Raw genomic sequence first — 15,661 nt, 5'->3', positions numbered from 1 at the left:
GTTCAGCAGGTAATTGGGACAGGAAATGCAATGTTGCCTTTATTTCAAAGGGAATGGAGTATAAAAGTAAGGAAGTCTTGCTAAAACTATACTAGGCACTACTTAGACCACACCTGGAATACTGTGAACAGTTTTGGTCCTTTTTATCTCAGGAAAGATATACTGGCACTAGAGGCAGTCCAGAGAAGGTTCACTAGGTTGATCCTGGGTATGGAGGGATTTTCTTATGAGGAGAGGTTGAGGTAGGTTAGGCCTGAACTCATTGAAGTTTAAAGAATGAGAGAGAATCTTGCTGAGACATATAAGATTCTCAGGGGGCTGACGGGGTAGATGCTGGGAGGATGTTTCCTCTTGTGGGAGAGTCTAGGACCAGAGAGCAGAATCTCAGAGCAAGGGGTCACCCATTTAAAACAGAGATGAGGAGACACACTGCTTGGCTTTTCTTTGGTACTGGGATGATGATCGTTTTCTTGAAGCAGATAGGGACCTCAGATTGTTGTAAAGAGAGATTGAAGATGTCTGCGAATACCCCCGCCAGCTGATCCGCGCAGGATCTGAGTGCTCATCCAGGTACCCCATCCGGGCCAGTCGCTTTCCGTGGGTTGACCTTCGAGAAGACTGCTCTGATATCTGTGCTAGTGACTTTGGATACGGATTCGGCCGAGTCTTACAAGTGGAGGGCGTGCTCTCTCTGACCTCATGCTCAAAACGGGCATAGAATACATTGAGTTCATTGGGGAGGGGTGCGTTGGTGCCAGCGATTTTACCTGCCTTCATCTTGTAGCTTGCTATGTCTTGCAGGGGATCAAGGTTATGGGGATAAGATGGGAAAGTGCAGTTGAGGATTATCACATCAAATCAGTCATCATGACCTTACGGAATAATGGAGCGGAGTGGATGGGCCAAATGGCCTACTTGTGCTCTTACATCTTATGGAGCAGTGTATTTGGACAGAGTGTGTGTGTACAGGCTGGGGAATGGGAGTTCTCTCTGAAAGGTTGTTGATTGGGTAATGATGTATGTTACTGTCAGAGGCTGCAACCAATCATTTAAATTTTATACTTGGTTCACCTGTCCTCTCTGTGATTGGACAAACTCATGTTATAAGCATTAGTTAAATTTGAACATTAGTGGATCCGATCGAGAGGAAGTGATTCTCCCTACACATTCAAGCTCACAAATATCGCTGTAATTATCACTCCAAAGAATGTTTACAATTTCAACACCAATGATTGTGTGGATTTGTAGAACCGAAATGGTTTATTCTGCATCATTTAACAGTGAAACAGAGACTTGTTCACACGGGCAATGCTTCACAAATAAACCTGCCTCCCCCAGAGAGTCAATACTGGAACTGTCTGAACTGCAAATAACCAGCAGCAACGTGCAGAGAAAAAGCTCCTTCAGGAGTTGCTGTTCTGGTGTTTTTCGTGATTGTGCAGCTGGAGGGAGTGCTTCCCTGTCACTTGCTTACAAATCTGGTCAGAATGTGTAGAATTAACCGTTTATTGATTTTATTGGTTTTTATTGATTTATTCTTTGCTGTTTATTGCAGTGTTGTCAACCTCACTCTTCCCACCAAAGAAGGTAGTTTCATCACGAAAATGGCTCTGTACAAAAACTCATCATACAAGTTTCCCTATCGAGAGGGTGAGGTGACACTCACCACTCGGGACGTCCTGTACATCGGAGTGTTTGTCGAGGGGGCTGATTCTACACAGCTGATTCTGATTATTAATCGTTGTTGGGCAACGCCATCTCGTAACCCGAAGGACCGACTACGTTATGTGATAATAGAGCATGGGTTTGTATGAAACAAACAGGTGATCAAGAAGGCAAATGGGATGTTGGCCTATATTGCGAAGGGGATAGAATATAAAAGCAGGGATGTCTTGATGCACCTGTACAGGGCATTGGTGAGGCCGCAGCTGGAATACTGTGTGCAGTATTGGTCCCCTTATATGAGGAAGGATATATTGGCATTGGAGGGAGTGCAGAGAAGGTTCACCAGGTTGATACCGGAGATGAGAGGTTTGGATTATGAGGAGAGGCTGAGGAGATTGGGTTTGTACTCGTTGGAGTTTAGAAGGATGAGGGGGGATCTTATGGAGACTTATAAGATAATGCGGGGGCTGGATAGGGTGGAGGCGGAGAGATTCTTTCCACTTAGTAAGGAAGTTAAAACTAGAGGACACAGCCTCAAAATAAAGGGGGGTCGGTTTAAGACAGAGTTGAGGAGGAACTTCTTCTCCCAGAGGGTGGTGAATCTCTGGAATTCTCTGCCCACTGAAGTGGTGGAGGCTACCTCGCTGAATATGTTTAAAGCGCGGATGGATGGATTCCTGATCGGTAAGGGAATTAAGGGTTATGGGGATCAGGCGGGTAAGTGGTACTGATCCACGTCAGATCAGCCATGATCTTATTGAATGGCGGGGCAGGCTCGAGGGGCTAGATGGCCTACTCCTGCTCCTATTTCTTATGTTCTTAAACCTTTCCAAAGTGATGTTGGGTCCAGATCCCAGTCCCTGGGAGTGGAGTTGGGGGGCGGAGGGGGTGGGGGGCATCAGGAAACTCAGGGTTCTGGTTTGCTGGACCCTACACTGAGGCTCAGACTGGCTCTGGACAAACTGACTCCCATTCTCCTCACTCGGAGACTATTCGCGAGAGGAAGAGAGCCCCCAACCTCCCCACCCCCCCAGGAGACATTCTCACCTCCCCGTCACCCCCGGACACACTCTCACCTCCCCCCCCCGCCCCCCAACCCCCCAGGAGACACTCTCCCCCCCCCCCACCCCCCCGCCCCCCCAACCCCCCAGGAGACACTCTCCCCCCCCCACCTCCCCCCGCCCCCCAATGCCCCAGGAGACACTCTCACCACCCCCCCCCCCCATCCTCCAGGAGACACTCTCACCTCCCCCCCACCCTCCCCAAACCCCCCAGGAGACACTCTCACCACCCCGTCACCCCCCGGAGACACTCTCACCCCCCCCCCCCCAAACCCCCAGGAGACACTCTCACCCCCCCCCCCCCCATCCTTCAGGAGACACTCTCACTGCCCCCATCCCCGGAGACACTCTCACCTCCCCCCCCCTCCCCCAACCCCCCCAGGAGACACTCACCCCCCCATCCTCCAGAAGACACTCTCACCCCCCACCCCGACCCCCCAGGAGACACTCTCACCTCCCCCCCATCCCCCAACCCCCCCAGGAGACACTCACCCCCCCATCCTCCAGAAGACACTCTCACCTCCCCCCCATCCCCCAGGAAACACTCTCACACCCCCCCCCCCCCCCCGCCCCCCCCCCCCGGCTCTCTCGGGAGACAACCTTTTTCTCACTCTTCCTACGCCCACCCTCCTCCCACGGGACACACTCTTTCTCCCCCCCCCCCCCCTCCTCCCGGCCACCAGTGACAGAACTCTCCTCCAGCTCTGTCCCCCTGAAATTTATTGAAATATTTTTTCTTCAGTCTCTCGAATTCTGCCTCTGATATTTTACTATTTTTCTCTCATCCAATCACTGGGACATCCCCCCCGAGGACATGCAGTCTTCCCAGAAGACGGGGTGGTGGGGGGAGAATGACGGAGTCAGTTCCTGGGGAGAGGGAGGATGACACGTTCCTCGCTCTGACTCTGATTATTCTGTCACTTTCTGAGCAGGTGCCCAAACTCCAAGGACAGCACCATCGAGATGGAGGAGAATGGAGTTTCTCTCACTTGCCGCTTCCACATTGTTGTTTTCAAGTTTATTGGTGATTACGATGAGGTTCATCTCCACTGCGACGTGACACTGTGTGATTCCGATATAAATAACTGCAGAGTTGTGAGTAACAAGCACGTCTCTATCTTCCCCCACCCCCTCAAACCTGCTCTAAAGCCACTCGCTCCCTTGCGCAGAGTGCACTGTGCTCCTTCTCGAAAGGGAAACCCTTTCTGTCCACACTGCTGCGCCCCTGGAGCTGGACTCATTCTGAGCCGCACTGCAGAGAGGTCTGTTTGTCAGAGAGTCAAACAGGGTCCTGTCAGAAAACTATCGAGCAGCTAAAACCCTACAAGAGTGGCATTGACCCTCGGAAAATATTTCTTGGCCCGTTTGCCTCACAGGAAAAAGCCGCAGGATCTTCACCTCTGCTCCAGCAGACCCGGAAGCAGACCCATGGGCTGCTGGGTGCGAGGCAGGTCCACCTCAGGGCAGTGAGACTCTCCCAAAGACCCTCCTACCCCCACCCTCCAAACACTCCCCATGCCCCAGCTATGCCAACTAATGCCCCCACCCATCCCTTCTGCTCCTTGTTGCCCAGCTATTGCACTTGCATGCCCAATGGTTCTATATATAGGTGTATCATGAGTCATCCAACATAGAAAAAGGCCCTTCGGCCCACCATGTTTATGCAGACCATCAAATACCAATCTACACTAATCCCATGTACCAGCACGTGGACCATTGTCTACCAAGCCTTGATGATTTAAGTGTTTGTTTAATGCTTCTTAAATGTTGCGAGAGAACCTGCCCCAACACCTCAGACTGCGCGTTCCATATTCCTACCATCCTCTGGGTGAAAAACATTTTCCACAGATCCCCTTTAAACCACTTACTCCTCACCTTAAAACTCTGCCCTCTGGTCTTAGACGCCTCTGCCATTGGGAACAGATCCTTGCAATTTACCCTATCAATGCCTCTCATTTGTACAGCTCTATCAGATCCCCCCCCCCCCCCTTGGCCTCTGCTCCAGGGAGAACAAACCCAGCCTATCCAGTCTCTCCTCATAGCTGAAACCTTTCATCCGAGGCAGCATCCTGGTGAACCTCCTCTGCACCCTCTCCAGTGCAATCACACCCTTCCGATAGTGTGGCGACCAGAACCGCTCACTATACTCCATCTGTGGCCTAACAAATGTTTTATAAAGTTGCACCAAGACCTCCCTGCTCCTATAATCTACGCCTTGGCTCAGGAAGGCAAGCATTCAATATGCCGCCTTCACCACTCTATCTATCTGTGCTGCCACCTTCAGGCATCTATGGATTTATAAACCAAGGTCCCTTTGTTTCTCAATACTGTCTAGGGACCTTCCGTTCATTGTGTATATTCTACTCTTATTAGACCTCCCAAATGAACCCGACAGTAACAATAGTGTGTTAAATAAGCTTTAAAAAGTACTTCATTCATAACTTTCTTTTAAAAAAAGTAATTTCACTACTAGCGAATAAGTGTCAACCCAGATTAATCACTAACTCTTGAAACACATAATGCTGTGTAAACAAACATTTTGAAATTGACAGCAGAGAATCTGAGCTGTCTCTGGAGGCAGGTGTTTTAGTATTATAATGATTGTCTGGGCTCTTAGCCAAGCCTCATTATGTATACTTATCCAATCACCGCTGTTTAAAAATAAGGGATTTCCCATTTAAGACAGAGATGAGGATTTTTTTCTCAGATGGTTGAGAGACTTTGGAATTCTCTTCCTCAAAAGATGGTTGAGGCAGAGTCTTTGAATATCTAAGGCAGAAGTAGATGGATTTTGATAAGCAAAGGGGTGAAAGGTTATCAGCAGTAGGCAGGAATGTGATTTTTGAGGTTAAAATTGGATCAGCCACGATCTTGATTTGATTTGATTTATTATTGTCACATGTATTAACATACAGTGAAAAGTATTGTGTCTTGTGCGCTATACAGACAAATCATACCGTTCATAGAGAAGGAAAGGAGAGAGTGCAGTCATAGCTAGGGTGTAGAGAAAGATCAACTTAATGCAAGATGGGTCCATTCTGACTGCAGCAGGGAAGAAGCTGTTCTTGAGTTGGTTGGTACATGACCTCAGACTTTTGTATCTTTTTCCCGAAGGAAAAAGGTGGAAGAGAGAATGTCTGGGGTGCGTGGGGTCCTTAATTATGCTTTGCCGAGGCAGCGGGAAGTGTAGACAGAGTCAATGGATGGGAGGCTGGTTTGCGTGATGGATTGGGCTACATTCACAACCCTTTAAACTAATTCAGCAGGGGGATGGGAACCTGAATTGTAGCTCCAGTGTACAGGAGGTTGAGAGTAGTGAGGTCATGAATAAGGTTTCAAGGTTGCAGGAGTGTACTGGCAGGCAGGAAGGTGGTTTGAAGTGTGTATACTTCAACGCCAGGAGCATCCGGAATAAGGTGGGTGAACTTGCAGCATGAGTTGGTACCTGGGACTTCGATGTTGGATAGGTGCGAAAGTAACAGGGTAGTTGTACTGGGGGAGTTTAACTTTACAAATATTGACTGGAAAAGCTATAGTTCGATTACTTTAGATGGGTCAGTTTTTGTCCAGTGTGTGCAGGAAGGCTTTCTGACGCAGTATGTAGATAGACCAACAAGAGGCGAGGCCACATTGGATTTGGTACTGGGCAATGAACCAGGCCAGGTGTTAGATTTGGAGGTAGGTGAGCACTTTGGTGATAGTGACCACAATTCGGTTACGTTAACTTTAGCGATGGAAAGGGATAGGTATATACCAAAGGGCAAGAGTTATAGCTGGGGGAAAGGAAATTATGATGCGATTCGGCGAGATTTAGGATGCATAGGATGTGAAAGGAAACTGCAGGGGATGGGCACAATTGTAATGTGGAGCTTGTTCAAGGAACAGTTCATTGTTCCAGAGGAGCAGCTAGAGAGGTGATTCAAGTGAGGAAATATAGTGGGAAAGAGGGATTTATAACTTAATTTTTTTTCTTTCTTTTTTCGGAGTTTTTGTCAGGCAGCCGGTAGTCTAAAACCAGAAGTCGGCTCCAGTGAGACCTGGGAAGTTTTTTTTTCTCTGACGTCAGCCAGTAGCGCGCGGAAGGTTTAAAAAGCAGGCCGCTCTATCCAGCGGGCAGCGTTGTGAGTGGGCGGTGAGTGAGAGGGAGCAGAGTGAGAGGGAGCAGAGTGAGAGGGAGCAGAGTGAGAGGGAGCAGAGTGAGAGGGAGCAGAGTGAGAGGGAGCAGAGTGAGAGGGAGCAGAGTGAGAGGGAGCAGAGTGAGAGGGAGCAGAGTGAGAGGGAGCAGAGTGAGAGGGAGCAGAGTGAGAGGGAGCAGAGTGAGAGGGAGCAGAGTGAGAGGGAGCAGAGTGAGAGGGAGCAGAGTGAGAGGGAGCAGAGTGAGAGGGAGCAGAGTGAGAGGGAGCAGAGTGAGAGGGAGCAGAGTGAGAGGGAGCAGAGTGAGAGGGAGCAGAGTGAGAGGGAGCAGAGTGAGAGGGAGCAGAGTGAGAGGGAGCAGAGTGAGAGGGAGCAGAGTGAGAGGGAGCAGAGTGAGAGGGAGCAGAGTGAGAGGGAGCAGAGTGAGCGGGAGGCGGAGTGAGACGGAGCAGGCAGAGGCGAGGGTAGGTTCCGGTAAGTTGTTTTTGTTTGTTCAGAGTAGAAAGAATGCCAGGCAGGATGTTGGAATGCTTCTCTTGCAGGATGTGGGAAGGCAGGGAGACCTCCGGTCTCCCTGACAACGATACCTGCAGGAGGTGCATCCAGCTGCAGCTCCTAACAAACCGCGTTAGGGAACTGGAGCAGGAGCTGGATGACCTCCGGATCATTCGGGAGAATGAGGAGTTTATAGATAGTAGCTTCAGGGAGGCAGTTACGCCAAAGGCACAGAGCACAGGTAATTGGGTTACCGTCAAGCGAGGGAAAGGGAAAGGGCAGACAGAGCAGGGTTCCCCTGTGGCCATTCCCCTCCACAACAGGTATACCGAGTTGGATACTGTTGTGGGGGATGCCTTACCTGGGGCAAGCTGCGGCAGCCGGATCTCTGGCACTGAGTCTGGTTCTGCAGCGCAGAAGGGAAGGTGGAAGAAGAGGAGAGCGGTAGTGATAGGGGACTCGATAGTCAGAGGTACAGACAGGAGGTTCTGTGGTCATGACAGAGACTCCCGGATGGTTTGTTGCCTCCCGGGTGCCAGGGTCAGGGATGTCTCTGATCGCGTGCACAGCATTCTGAAGTGGGAGGGTGATCAGCCAGATGTCATGGTACACATCGGTACCAATGACGTAGGAAGGAAGAGTGAGGAGGTCCTGAAGAGTGAGTATAGAGAGCTTGGTAGGAAGTTAAAAAGCAGGACCCCGAGGGTAGTAATCTCAGGATCGCTACCTGTGCCACGTGCCAGTGAGGGTAGGAGTAGGATGCTCGGGCGGATGAACACGTGGCTGAGGAACTGGTGTAGGGGGCAGGGTTTCAGATTTCTAGATCATTGGGACCTCTTCTGGGGCAGGTGGGACCTGTACAAGAGAGATGGGTTACACCTGAACTACAAGGGGACCAATATACTTGCAGGGAGGTTTGCTAGTGTTATTGGGGAGGGTTTAAACTAGATTTGCAGGGGGGTGGGAACCAGAGTGCCAGAGCAGATAGTGGAGCGGGGGTGACTCCTAAACTCAATCCCTCGATTGATAAAGGCCAGCACACCATACGCCTTCTTAACCACCTCCTTCACCTGCGGGGCCGATTTTAGAGTCCTATGGACCCAGATCCCGAGGTCCTTCTGATCCTCTACAGTGCTGAGAGTCTTTCCCTTAATATTGTACTCCTTCATCCCATTTGACCTGCCAAAATGGACCACTACGCATTTATCTGGGTTGAAGTCCATCCGCCACTTCTCCGCCCAGTCTTGCATCCTATCTATGTCCCTCTGTAACTTCTGACATCCCTCCAGACTATCCACAACCCTGGATCCACAGGGCAGCAGCCCCTTGGATCCCATGCCCTCTCACTTTTTCTAGAAGCCTTTCATGGGGGACCTTATCGAACGCCTTGCTAAAATGCATATAAACCACATCTATCGCTTTCCCTTCGTCAATGCGTTTAGTCACATTTTCGAAGAACTCCACCACGCTCGTAAGGCACGATCTGCCTTTGACAAAGCCATGCTGAGTATTCTTGAGCATACTAAACCTCTCTAAATGCTCATAAATCTTGTCCCTCAGGATCTTCTCCATCAGTTTACCAACCACTGAGGTTAGACTCACCGGTCGGTAATTTCCTGGGCTATCCCTATTCCCCTTCTTGAAAATAGGAACCACATCCGCACTCCAATCCTCCAGTACCTCCCCCGTCTTCATCGACGACGCAAAGATCATCGCCAGAGGCTCTGCAGTCTCTTCCCTCGCCTCCCACAGTAACCTGGGGTACATCCCATCCGGACCCGGCGACTTATCTATCTTGATGCCATTCAAAGATTCCAGCACAACCTCTTTGTTAAAGTCCACATACTCAATCTTTTCAGTCCACCGCAAGTCCGCAGTACATCCACCCAGGTCCTTTTCCTCTGTGAAAACCGAGGCAAAATACTCATTAAGCACCTCTGCCATTTCTACTGGTTCCGTACAGATTTTCCCGCCTTCACCTTTTGTAGGCCCTATTTCTTCACGTCTCATCCTTTTACTCTTCACATATTTATAGAACGCCTTAGGGTTTTCCTTAATCCTACCTGCCAAGGCCTTCTCGTGACCCCTTCTGGCTCTCCTAATTTCCTTCTTTAGTCCCTTCCTACAAGCCGTATACTCATCTAGATCCCTATCTTCACCAAGCTCTCTGAACCTTTTGTACGCTTTCCTTTTCTTCTCGACTGGGTCCCGCACAGCTTTCGTGCACCACGGTTCCTTTAACTGTCCAACTCCTCCCTGTCTGCTCAGAACGTTGTCCTGTAGAACTCGAGACAGACATTCCTTGAAAAACTGCCACCTCTCTTCAGTACATTTCCCCGAGAATACCTCCTTCCAATTTACTCCTCTAATTTGCTGCCTTATGTCTTCATATTTCCCCTTACTCCATATAAACGCTTTCGTAGCTTGCCTGATCCTCTCTTTTTCCAATGCTCTCCCACTGAGAGATCTGACACCTGTCCAGGTTCATTGGTCAGTATCAGATCAAGTACAGCCTCTCCTCTTGTAGGCTTGTCCACATGCTGTGTCAGAAAACCCTCCTGAACACACCTAACGAACTCCTCCCCATCCAATCCCCTTACCCTAGGGATATTCCAATCTATGTTTGGGAAATTAAAGTCTCCCATCACAACAACTCTGCTGTTACTGCATCTCTCCAGGATCTGTTTCCCTATCTGCTCCTCCACCTCCCTGTTACTATTGGGCGGCCTATAGAAAACTCCCAGCAAAGTGATCGACCCCTTCCCACTCCGAACTTCCACCCACATGGGTTAAGGGTGAGGGAGGAAAAGTTTAAAGGGAATATTAGGGGGGGCTTCTTCACACAGAGAGTGGTGGGAGTTTGGAATGAGCTGCCAGATGAGCTGGTGAATGCGGGCTCACTTTTAACATTTAAGAAAAACTTGGACAGGTACATGGATGAGAGGGGTGTGGAGGGATATGGTCAGGGTGCAGGTCAGTGGGACTCGGCACAAAAATGGTTCTGCACAGGCAAGAAGGGCCAAAAAGCCTGTTTCTGTGCTGTAATGTTCTATGTTGCTAACAGCTACTGCGTGTCCTTGATAAGTATGTACCTGTCAGGCAGGGAGGAAGTGGTCGAGCGAGGGAACCGTGGTTTACTAAAGAAGTTGAATCTCTTGTGAAGAGGAAGAAGGAGACTTATGTAAAGATGAGACGTGAAGGCTCAGTTAGGGCGCTTGAGAGTTACAAGTTAGCCAGGAAGGACCTAAAGAGAGAGTTAAGAAGAGCCAGGAGGGGACATGAGAAGTCTTTGGCAGGTAGGATCAAGGAAAACCCTCAAGCTTTCTATAGGTATGTCAGGAATAAAAGAATGACTAGGGTAAGATTAGGGCCAGTCAAGGACAGGGGTGGGAAGTTGTGCGTGGAGTCTGAAGAGATAGGAGAGGCGCTAAATGAATATTTTTCGTCAGCATTCACACAGGAGAGGGACAGTGTTGTTGAGGGGAGTACTGAGATGCAGGCTGTTGGACTAGACAGGATTGAGTTTCATAAGAACATAAGAACATAAGAAATAGGAGCAGGAGTAGGCCATCTAGCCCCTCGAGCCTGCCCTGCCATTCAATAAGATCATGGCTGATCTGAAGTGGATCAGTTCCACTTACCCGCCTGATCCCCATAACTCCCAATTCCCTTACCGATCAGGAATCCATCTATCCGTGATTTAAACATATTCAACGAGGTAGCCTCCACCACTTCAGTGGGCAGAGAATTCCAGAGATTCACCACCCTCTGAGAGAAGAAGTTCCTCCTCAACTCTGTCCTAAACTGACCCCCCTTTATTTTGAGGCTGTGCCCTCTAGTTCTAGTTTCCTTTCTAAGTGGAAAGAATCTCTCCACCTCTACCCTATCCAGCCCCTTCATTATCTTATGGGTCTCTATAAGATCCCCCCTCAGCCTTCTAAATTCCAACGAATACAAACCCAATCTGCTCAGTCTCTCCTCATAATCAACACCCCTCATCTCTGGTATCAACCTGGTGAACCTTCTCTGCACTCCCTCCAAGGCCAATATATCCTTCCGCAAATAAGGGGACCAATACTGCACACAGTATTCCAGCTGCGGCCTCACCAATGCCCTGTACAGATGCAGCAAGACATCTCTGCTTTTATATTCTATCCCCCTTGCGATACAGGCCAACATCCTATTTGCCTTCTTGATCACCTGTTGCACCTGCAGACTGGGTTTTTGCGTCTCATGCACAAGGACCTCCAGGTCCCTCTGCACAGTAGCATGTTGTAATTTCTTTCCATTTAGATAATAATCCAATTTGCTATTATTTCCTCCAAAGTGAATAACCTCGCATTTGTTAACGTTATACTCCATCTGCCAGATCCTCGCCCACTCACTCAGCCTGTCCAAATCTCTCTGCAGACCTTCTACGCCCTCCACACGATTCACTTTTCCACTTATCTTTGTGTCGTCTGCAAACTTTGTTACCCTAGACTCAGTCCCCTCCTCCAGATCGTCGATATAAATGGTAAATAGTTGAGGCCCCAGTACCGATCCCTGCGGCACGCCACTAGTTACCATCTGCCAACCAGAAAAGCACCCATTTATTCCGACTCTCTGCTTCCTGTCGGATAGCCAATCCCCAATCCACGCTAACACCCTACCCCCAACTCCGTGTGACCCAATCTTCTTCAGCAACCTTTTGTGAGGCACCTTATCAAACGCCTTTTGGAAATCCAAAAACACCGCATCCACCGGTTCCCCTCCGTCAACCGCACTAGTCACATCTTCATAAAAATCCAACAAGTTCGTCAAGCACGACTTTCCCCTCATGAATCCATGCTGCGTCTGCTTAATCGAACCATTCTTATCCAGATGGCCTGCTATTTCTTCTTTAATGATGGATTCCAGCATTTTCCCAACTACAGATGTTAAGCTAACCGGCCTGTAGTTACCCGCCTTTTGTCTATTTCCTTTTTTAAACAGCGGCGTAACATTAGCCGTTTTCCAATCCGCCGGCACTCCCCCAGAATCCAACGAATTTTGATAAATAACCACTAACGCATCCGCTATTACCTCTGACATTTCTTTCAGTACCCTGGGATGCATTCCATCCGGGCCCGGGGACTTGTCCACCTTCAGTCCCATTAGTCTACCAAGCACTGCCTCCCTGGTAACATTAATTGTATTGAGTACCTCTCCTCCTACCAACCCTCTATCGTTAATATTCGGTAAACTATTTGTGTCTTCCACTGTGAAGACCGACACAAAAAACCTATTTAAAGTCTCAGCCATTTCCTCATTTCCCACTATTAAATCCCTCCTCTCGTCCTCCAAGGGTCCAACATTCACTCTTGCCACTCTATTCCTTTTTATATATTTGTAAAAGCTTTTACTTGGGCGGCACGGTAGCACAGTGGTTAGCACTGCTGCTTCACAGCTCCAGGGTCCCGGGTTCGATTCCCGGCTCGGGTCACTGTCTGTGTGGAGTTTGCACATTCTCCTCGTGTCTGCGTGGGTTTCCTCCGGGTGCTCCGGTTTCCTCCCACAGTCCAAAGATGTGCGGGTTAGGTTGATTGGCCAGGTTAAAATTGTCCCTGAGATGCGTAGTTAGAGGGATTAGCGGATAAATATGTGGGGGTAGGGCCTGGGTGGGATTGTGGTCGGTGCAGACTCGATGGGCCGAATGGCCTCCTTCTGCACTGTAGGGTTTCTATGATTCTATGATTCTATCATTTTTTATATTTAGAGCTAGCCTAGCTTCATAACCTATCTTTCCTTTCTTCATCGCTTTCTTAGTCATTCTTTGTTGTTTCTTAAAGTTTTCCCAATCTTCCGATTCTCCACTATTTTTGGCCACTCTGTACGCATCGGTCTTTAATTTAATACTCTCCTTAATTTCCTTTGTTATCCACGGCTGGTTATCCCTTTTCTTACAGTCCTTCTTTATCACCGGAATATATTGTTGCTGAGTACTGAAAAGGATCTCCTTAAAAATCCTCCACTGTTCCTCAGCTGTCCTACCAATCAGTCTGCTCTCCCAGTCCACCTTAGCCAATTCAGCCCTCATCCTATCGTACTTCCCTCTGTTCAAACAGAGGAGGTGTTAGCAATTCTGAAAAGTGTGAAAATAGATAAGTCCCCTGGGCCGGATGGGATTTATCCTAGGATTCTCTGGGAGGCTAGGGAGGAGATTGCAGAGCCTTTGGCTTTGATCTTTATGTCATTGTCTACAGGAATAGTGCCAGAAGACTGGAGGATAGCAAATGTTGTCCCCTTGTTCAAGAAGGGGAGTAGAGACAACTATGGTAATTATCGACCAGTGAGCCTTACTTCTGTTGTGGGCAAAGTTTTGGAAAGGATTATAAGAGATAGGATTTATAATCATCTAGAAAGGAATAATTTGATTAGGGATAGTCAGCACGGTTTTGTGAAGGGTAGGTCGTGCCTCACAAACCTTATTGAGTTCTTTGAGAAGGTGACCAAAGAGGTGGATGAGGGTAAAGCAGTTGATGTGGTGTATATGGATTTCAGTAAAGCATTTGATAAGGTTCCCCATGGTAAGCTATTGCAGAAGATACGGAGGCATGGGATTGAGGATGATTTAGCGGTTTGGATCAGAAATTGGCCAGCTGTAAGAAGACAGAGGGTGGTGGTTGATGGGAAATATTCATCGTGGAGTTGTGGACAGTGCGGAAGGATGTTGCAGGTTACAGAGAGACATAGATAAGCTGCAGAGCTGGGCTGAGAGGTGGCAAATGGAGTTTAATGCGGAAAAGTGTGAGGTGATTCACTTTGGAAGGAATAACAGGAATACAGAGTACTGGGCTAATGGTAAGATACTTGGTAGTGTGGATGAACAGAGGGATCTGGGTGTCCATGTGCATAGATCCCTGAAAGTTGGCACCCAGGCTGATAGGGTTGTTAAGAAGGCATACGGTGTGTTAGCTTTTATTGGTAGAGGAATTGAGTTTCGGAGCCATGAGGTCATGTTGCAACTGTACAAAACTCTGGTGCGGCCGCACTTGGAGTATTGCGTACAGTTCAGGTCACCGCATTGTAGGAAGGATGTGGAAGCATTGGAAGGGTGCAGAGGAGATTTACCAGGATGTTGCCTGGTATGGTGGGAAGGTCAAATGAGGAAAGGCTGAGGGACTTGAGGCTGTTTTCATTAGAGAGAAGAAGGTTAAGAGGTGACTTAATAGAGGCATATAAGATGATCAGAGGATTAGATATGGTGGACAGTGAGAGCCTTTTTCCTCGGATGGTGATGGCTAGCACGAGGGGACATAGCTTTAAATTGAGGGGTGATAGAAAGAGGACAGATGTCAGAGGTAGGTTCTTTACTCAGAGTAGTAAGGGCGTGGAATGCCCTACCTGCAACAGTAGTGGACTCGCCAACATTAAGGGCATTTAAATGGTCATTGGATAAACATATGGATGATATTGGAATAGTGTAGGTTAGATGGGCTTTAGATTGGTTTCACTGGTCGGCGCAACATCGAGGGCCGAAGGGCCTGTACTGCGCTGTAATGTTCCATGTTCTTTATAAGTTCTTGTGGTCTTGGGCAGAGCAGGAGTCATTCCAAGCTGTGATACAATCGAAAGAATGGTTTCTATGGTGCATCTGTAAAAGTTGGTGAGAGTCATAGCTGACATGCCAAATTTCCTTAGTCTCTGAGAAAGTGAGGCATTGGTGGGCTTTCTTAACTATAATGTCTTGAATAGCAGAGCAGATAGAGGGGCCGAGTGGCCTACTCCTGCTCCTCATTTGTATGTTTGTGTTAATGTTGAGTTGTGATGATACTGTGTCTTTAAGAAACGTATTTGTGTCATGTTTCTTGTGTAGGATTTGTTTTCGTCGTCAGTTGTATTAACCGGTGCCACTTTGTCTGTAACCGGCAGCCAATACTGTTGTTACTGCAGTAGCATAATTGATCTTAATTATCAAAATGTTTGTTTTAATCTGGGCTAATGCTGTTGTTATTTCAGTGTTTCACCCCGGGGTTTTTCAGAGTAGGGCTTGATTAGGTTGATTGACAGGAAAGTCATGTGACTAGGTGGGTGCTCAGCTCAGAGAAAACAAGCTCAGTTGCTGCTTGGGAGCTGTAGAGAGAAGAAATAGCTCTGTGTCTCTCTGGAGATTGGAGACTGGGACCAACCAGAAAATAGGTCTCTTTTTCTGAAGTTAGAACATAGAACATAGAAAGCCACAGCACAAACAGGCCCTTCGGCCCACAAGTTGCGCCGATCACATCCCCACCTCTAGGCCTATCTATAGCCCTCAATCCCATTAAATCCCATGTACTCATCCAGAA

At 48.5% G+C, this 15,661-nt stretch overlaps 2 protein-coding genes across 2 annotated transcripts in view; one reads left to right on the top strand and one right to left on the bottom strand.

Moving 5' to 3' along the window:
* Window positions 1-15,661, bottom strand: part of LOC144479991 (myelin protein zero-like protein 2) — a 279,492-nt gene that overhangs the window by 21,390 nt on the left and 242,441 nt on the right. The window lies entirely within an intron of this gene.
* tecta (tectorin alpha) overlaps window positions 1-15,661 on the top strand; it is a 127,325-nt gene that overhangs the window by 98,689 nt on the left and 12,975 nt on the right. Inside the window, exons 21-22 of the mRNA XM_078199162.1 lie at window positions 1,556-1,804; window positions 3,659-3,821. Coding sequence (XP_078055288.1) covers window positions 1,556-1,804; window positions 3,659-3,821 — 412 coding nt within the window. The remainder of the gene's footprint in view (window positions 1-1,555; window positions 1,805-3,658; window positions 3,822-15,661) is intronic.

This window comes from Mustelus asterias, chromosome 27, assembly GCF_964213995.1.
Source record: "Mustelus asterias chromosome 27, sMusAst1.hap1.1, whole genome shotgun sequence".
Taxonomy (NCBI): Eukaryota; Metazoa; Chordata; class Chondrichthyes; order Carcharhiniformes; family Triakidae; genus Mustelus; species Mustelus asterias.
This window is presented reverse-complemented; position numbering and strand designations above follow the sequence as displayed.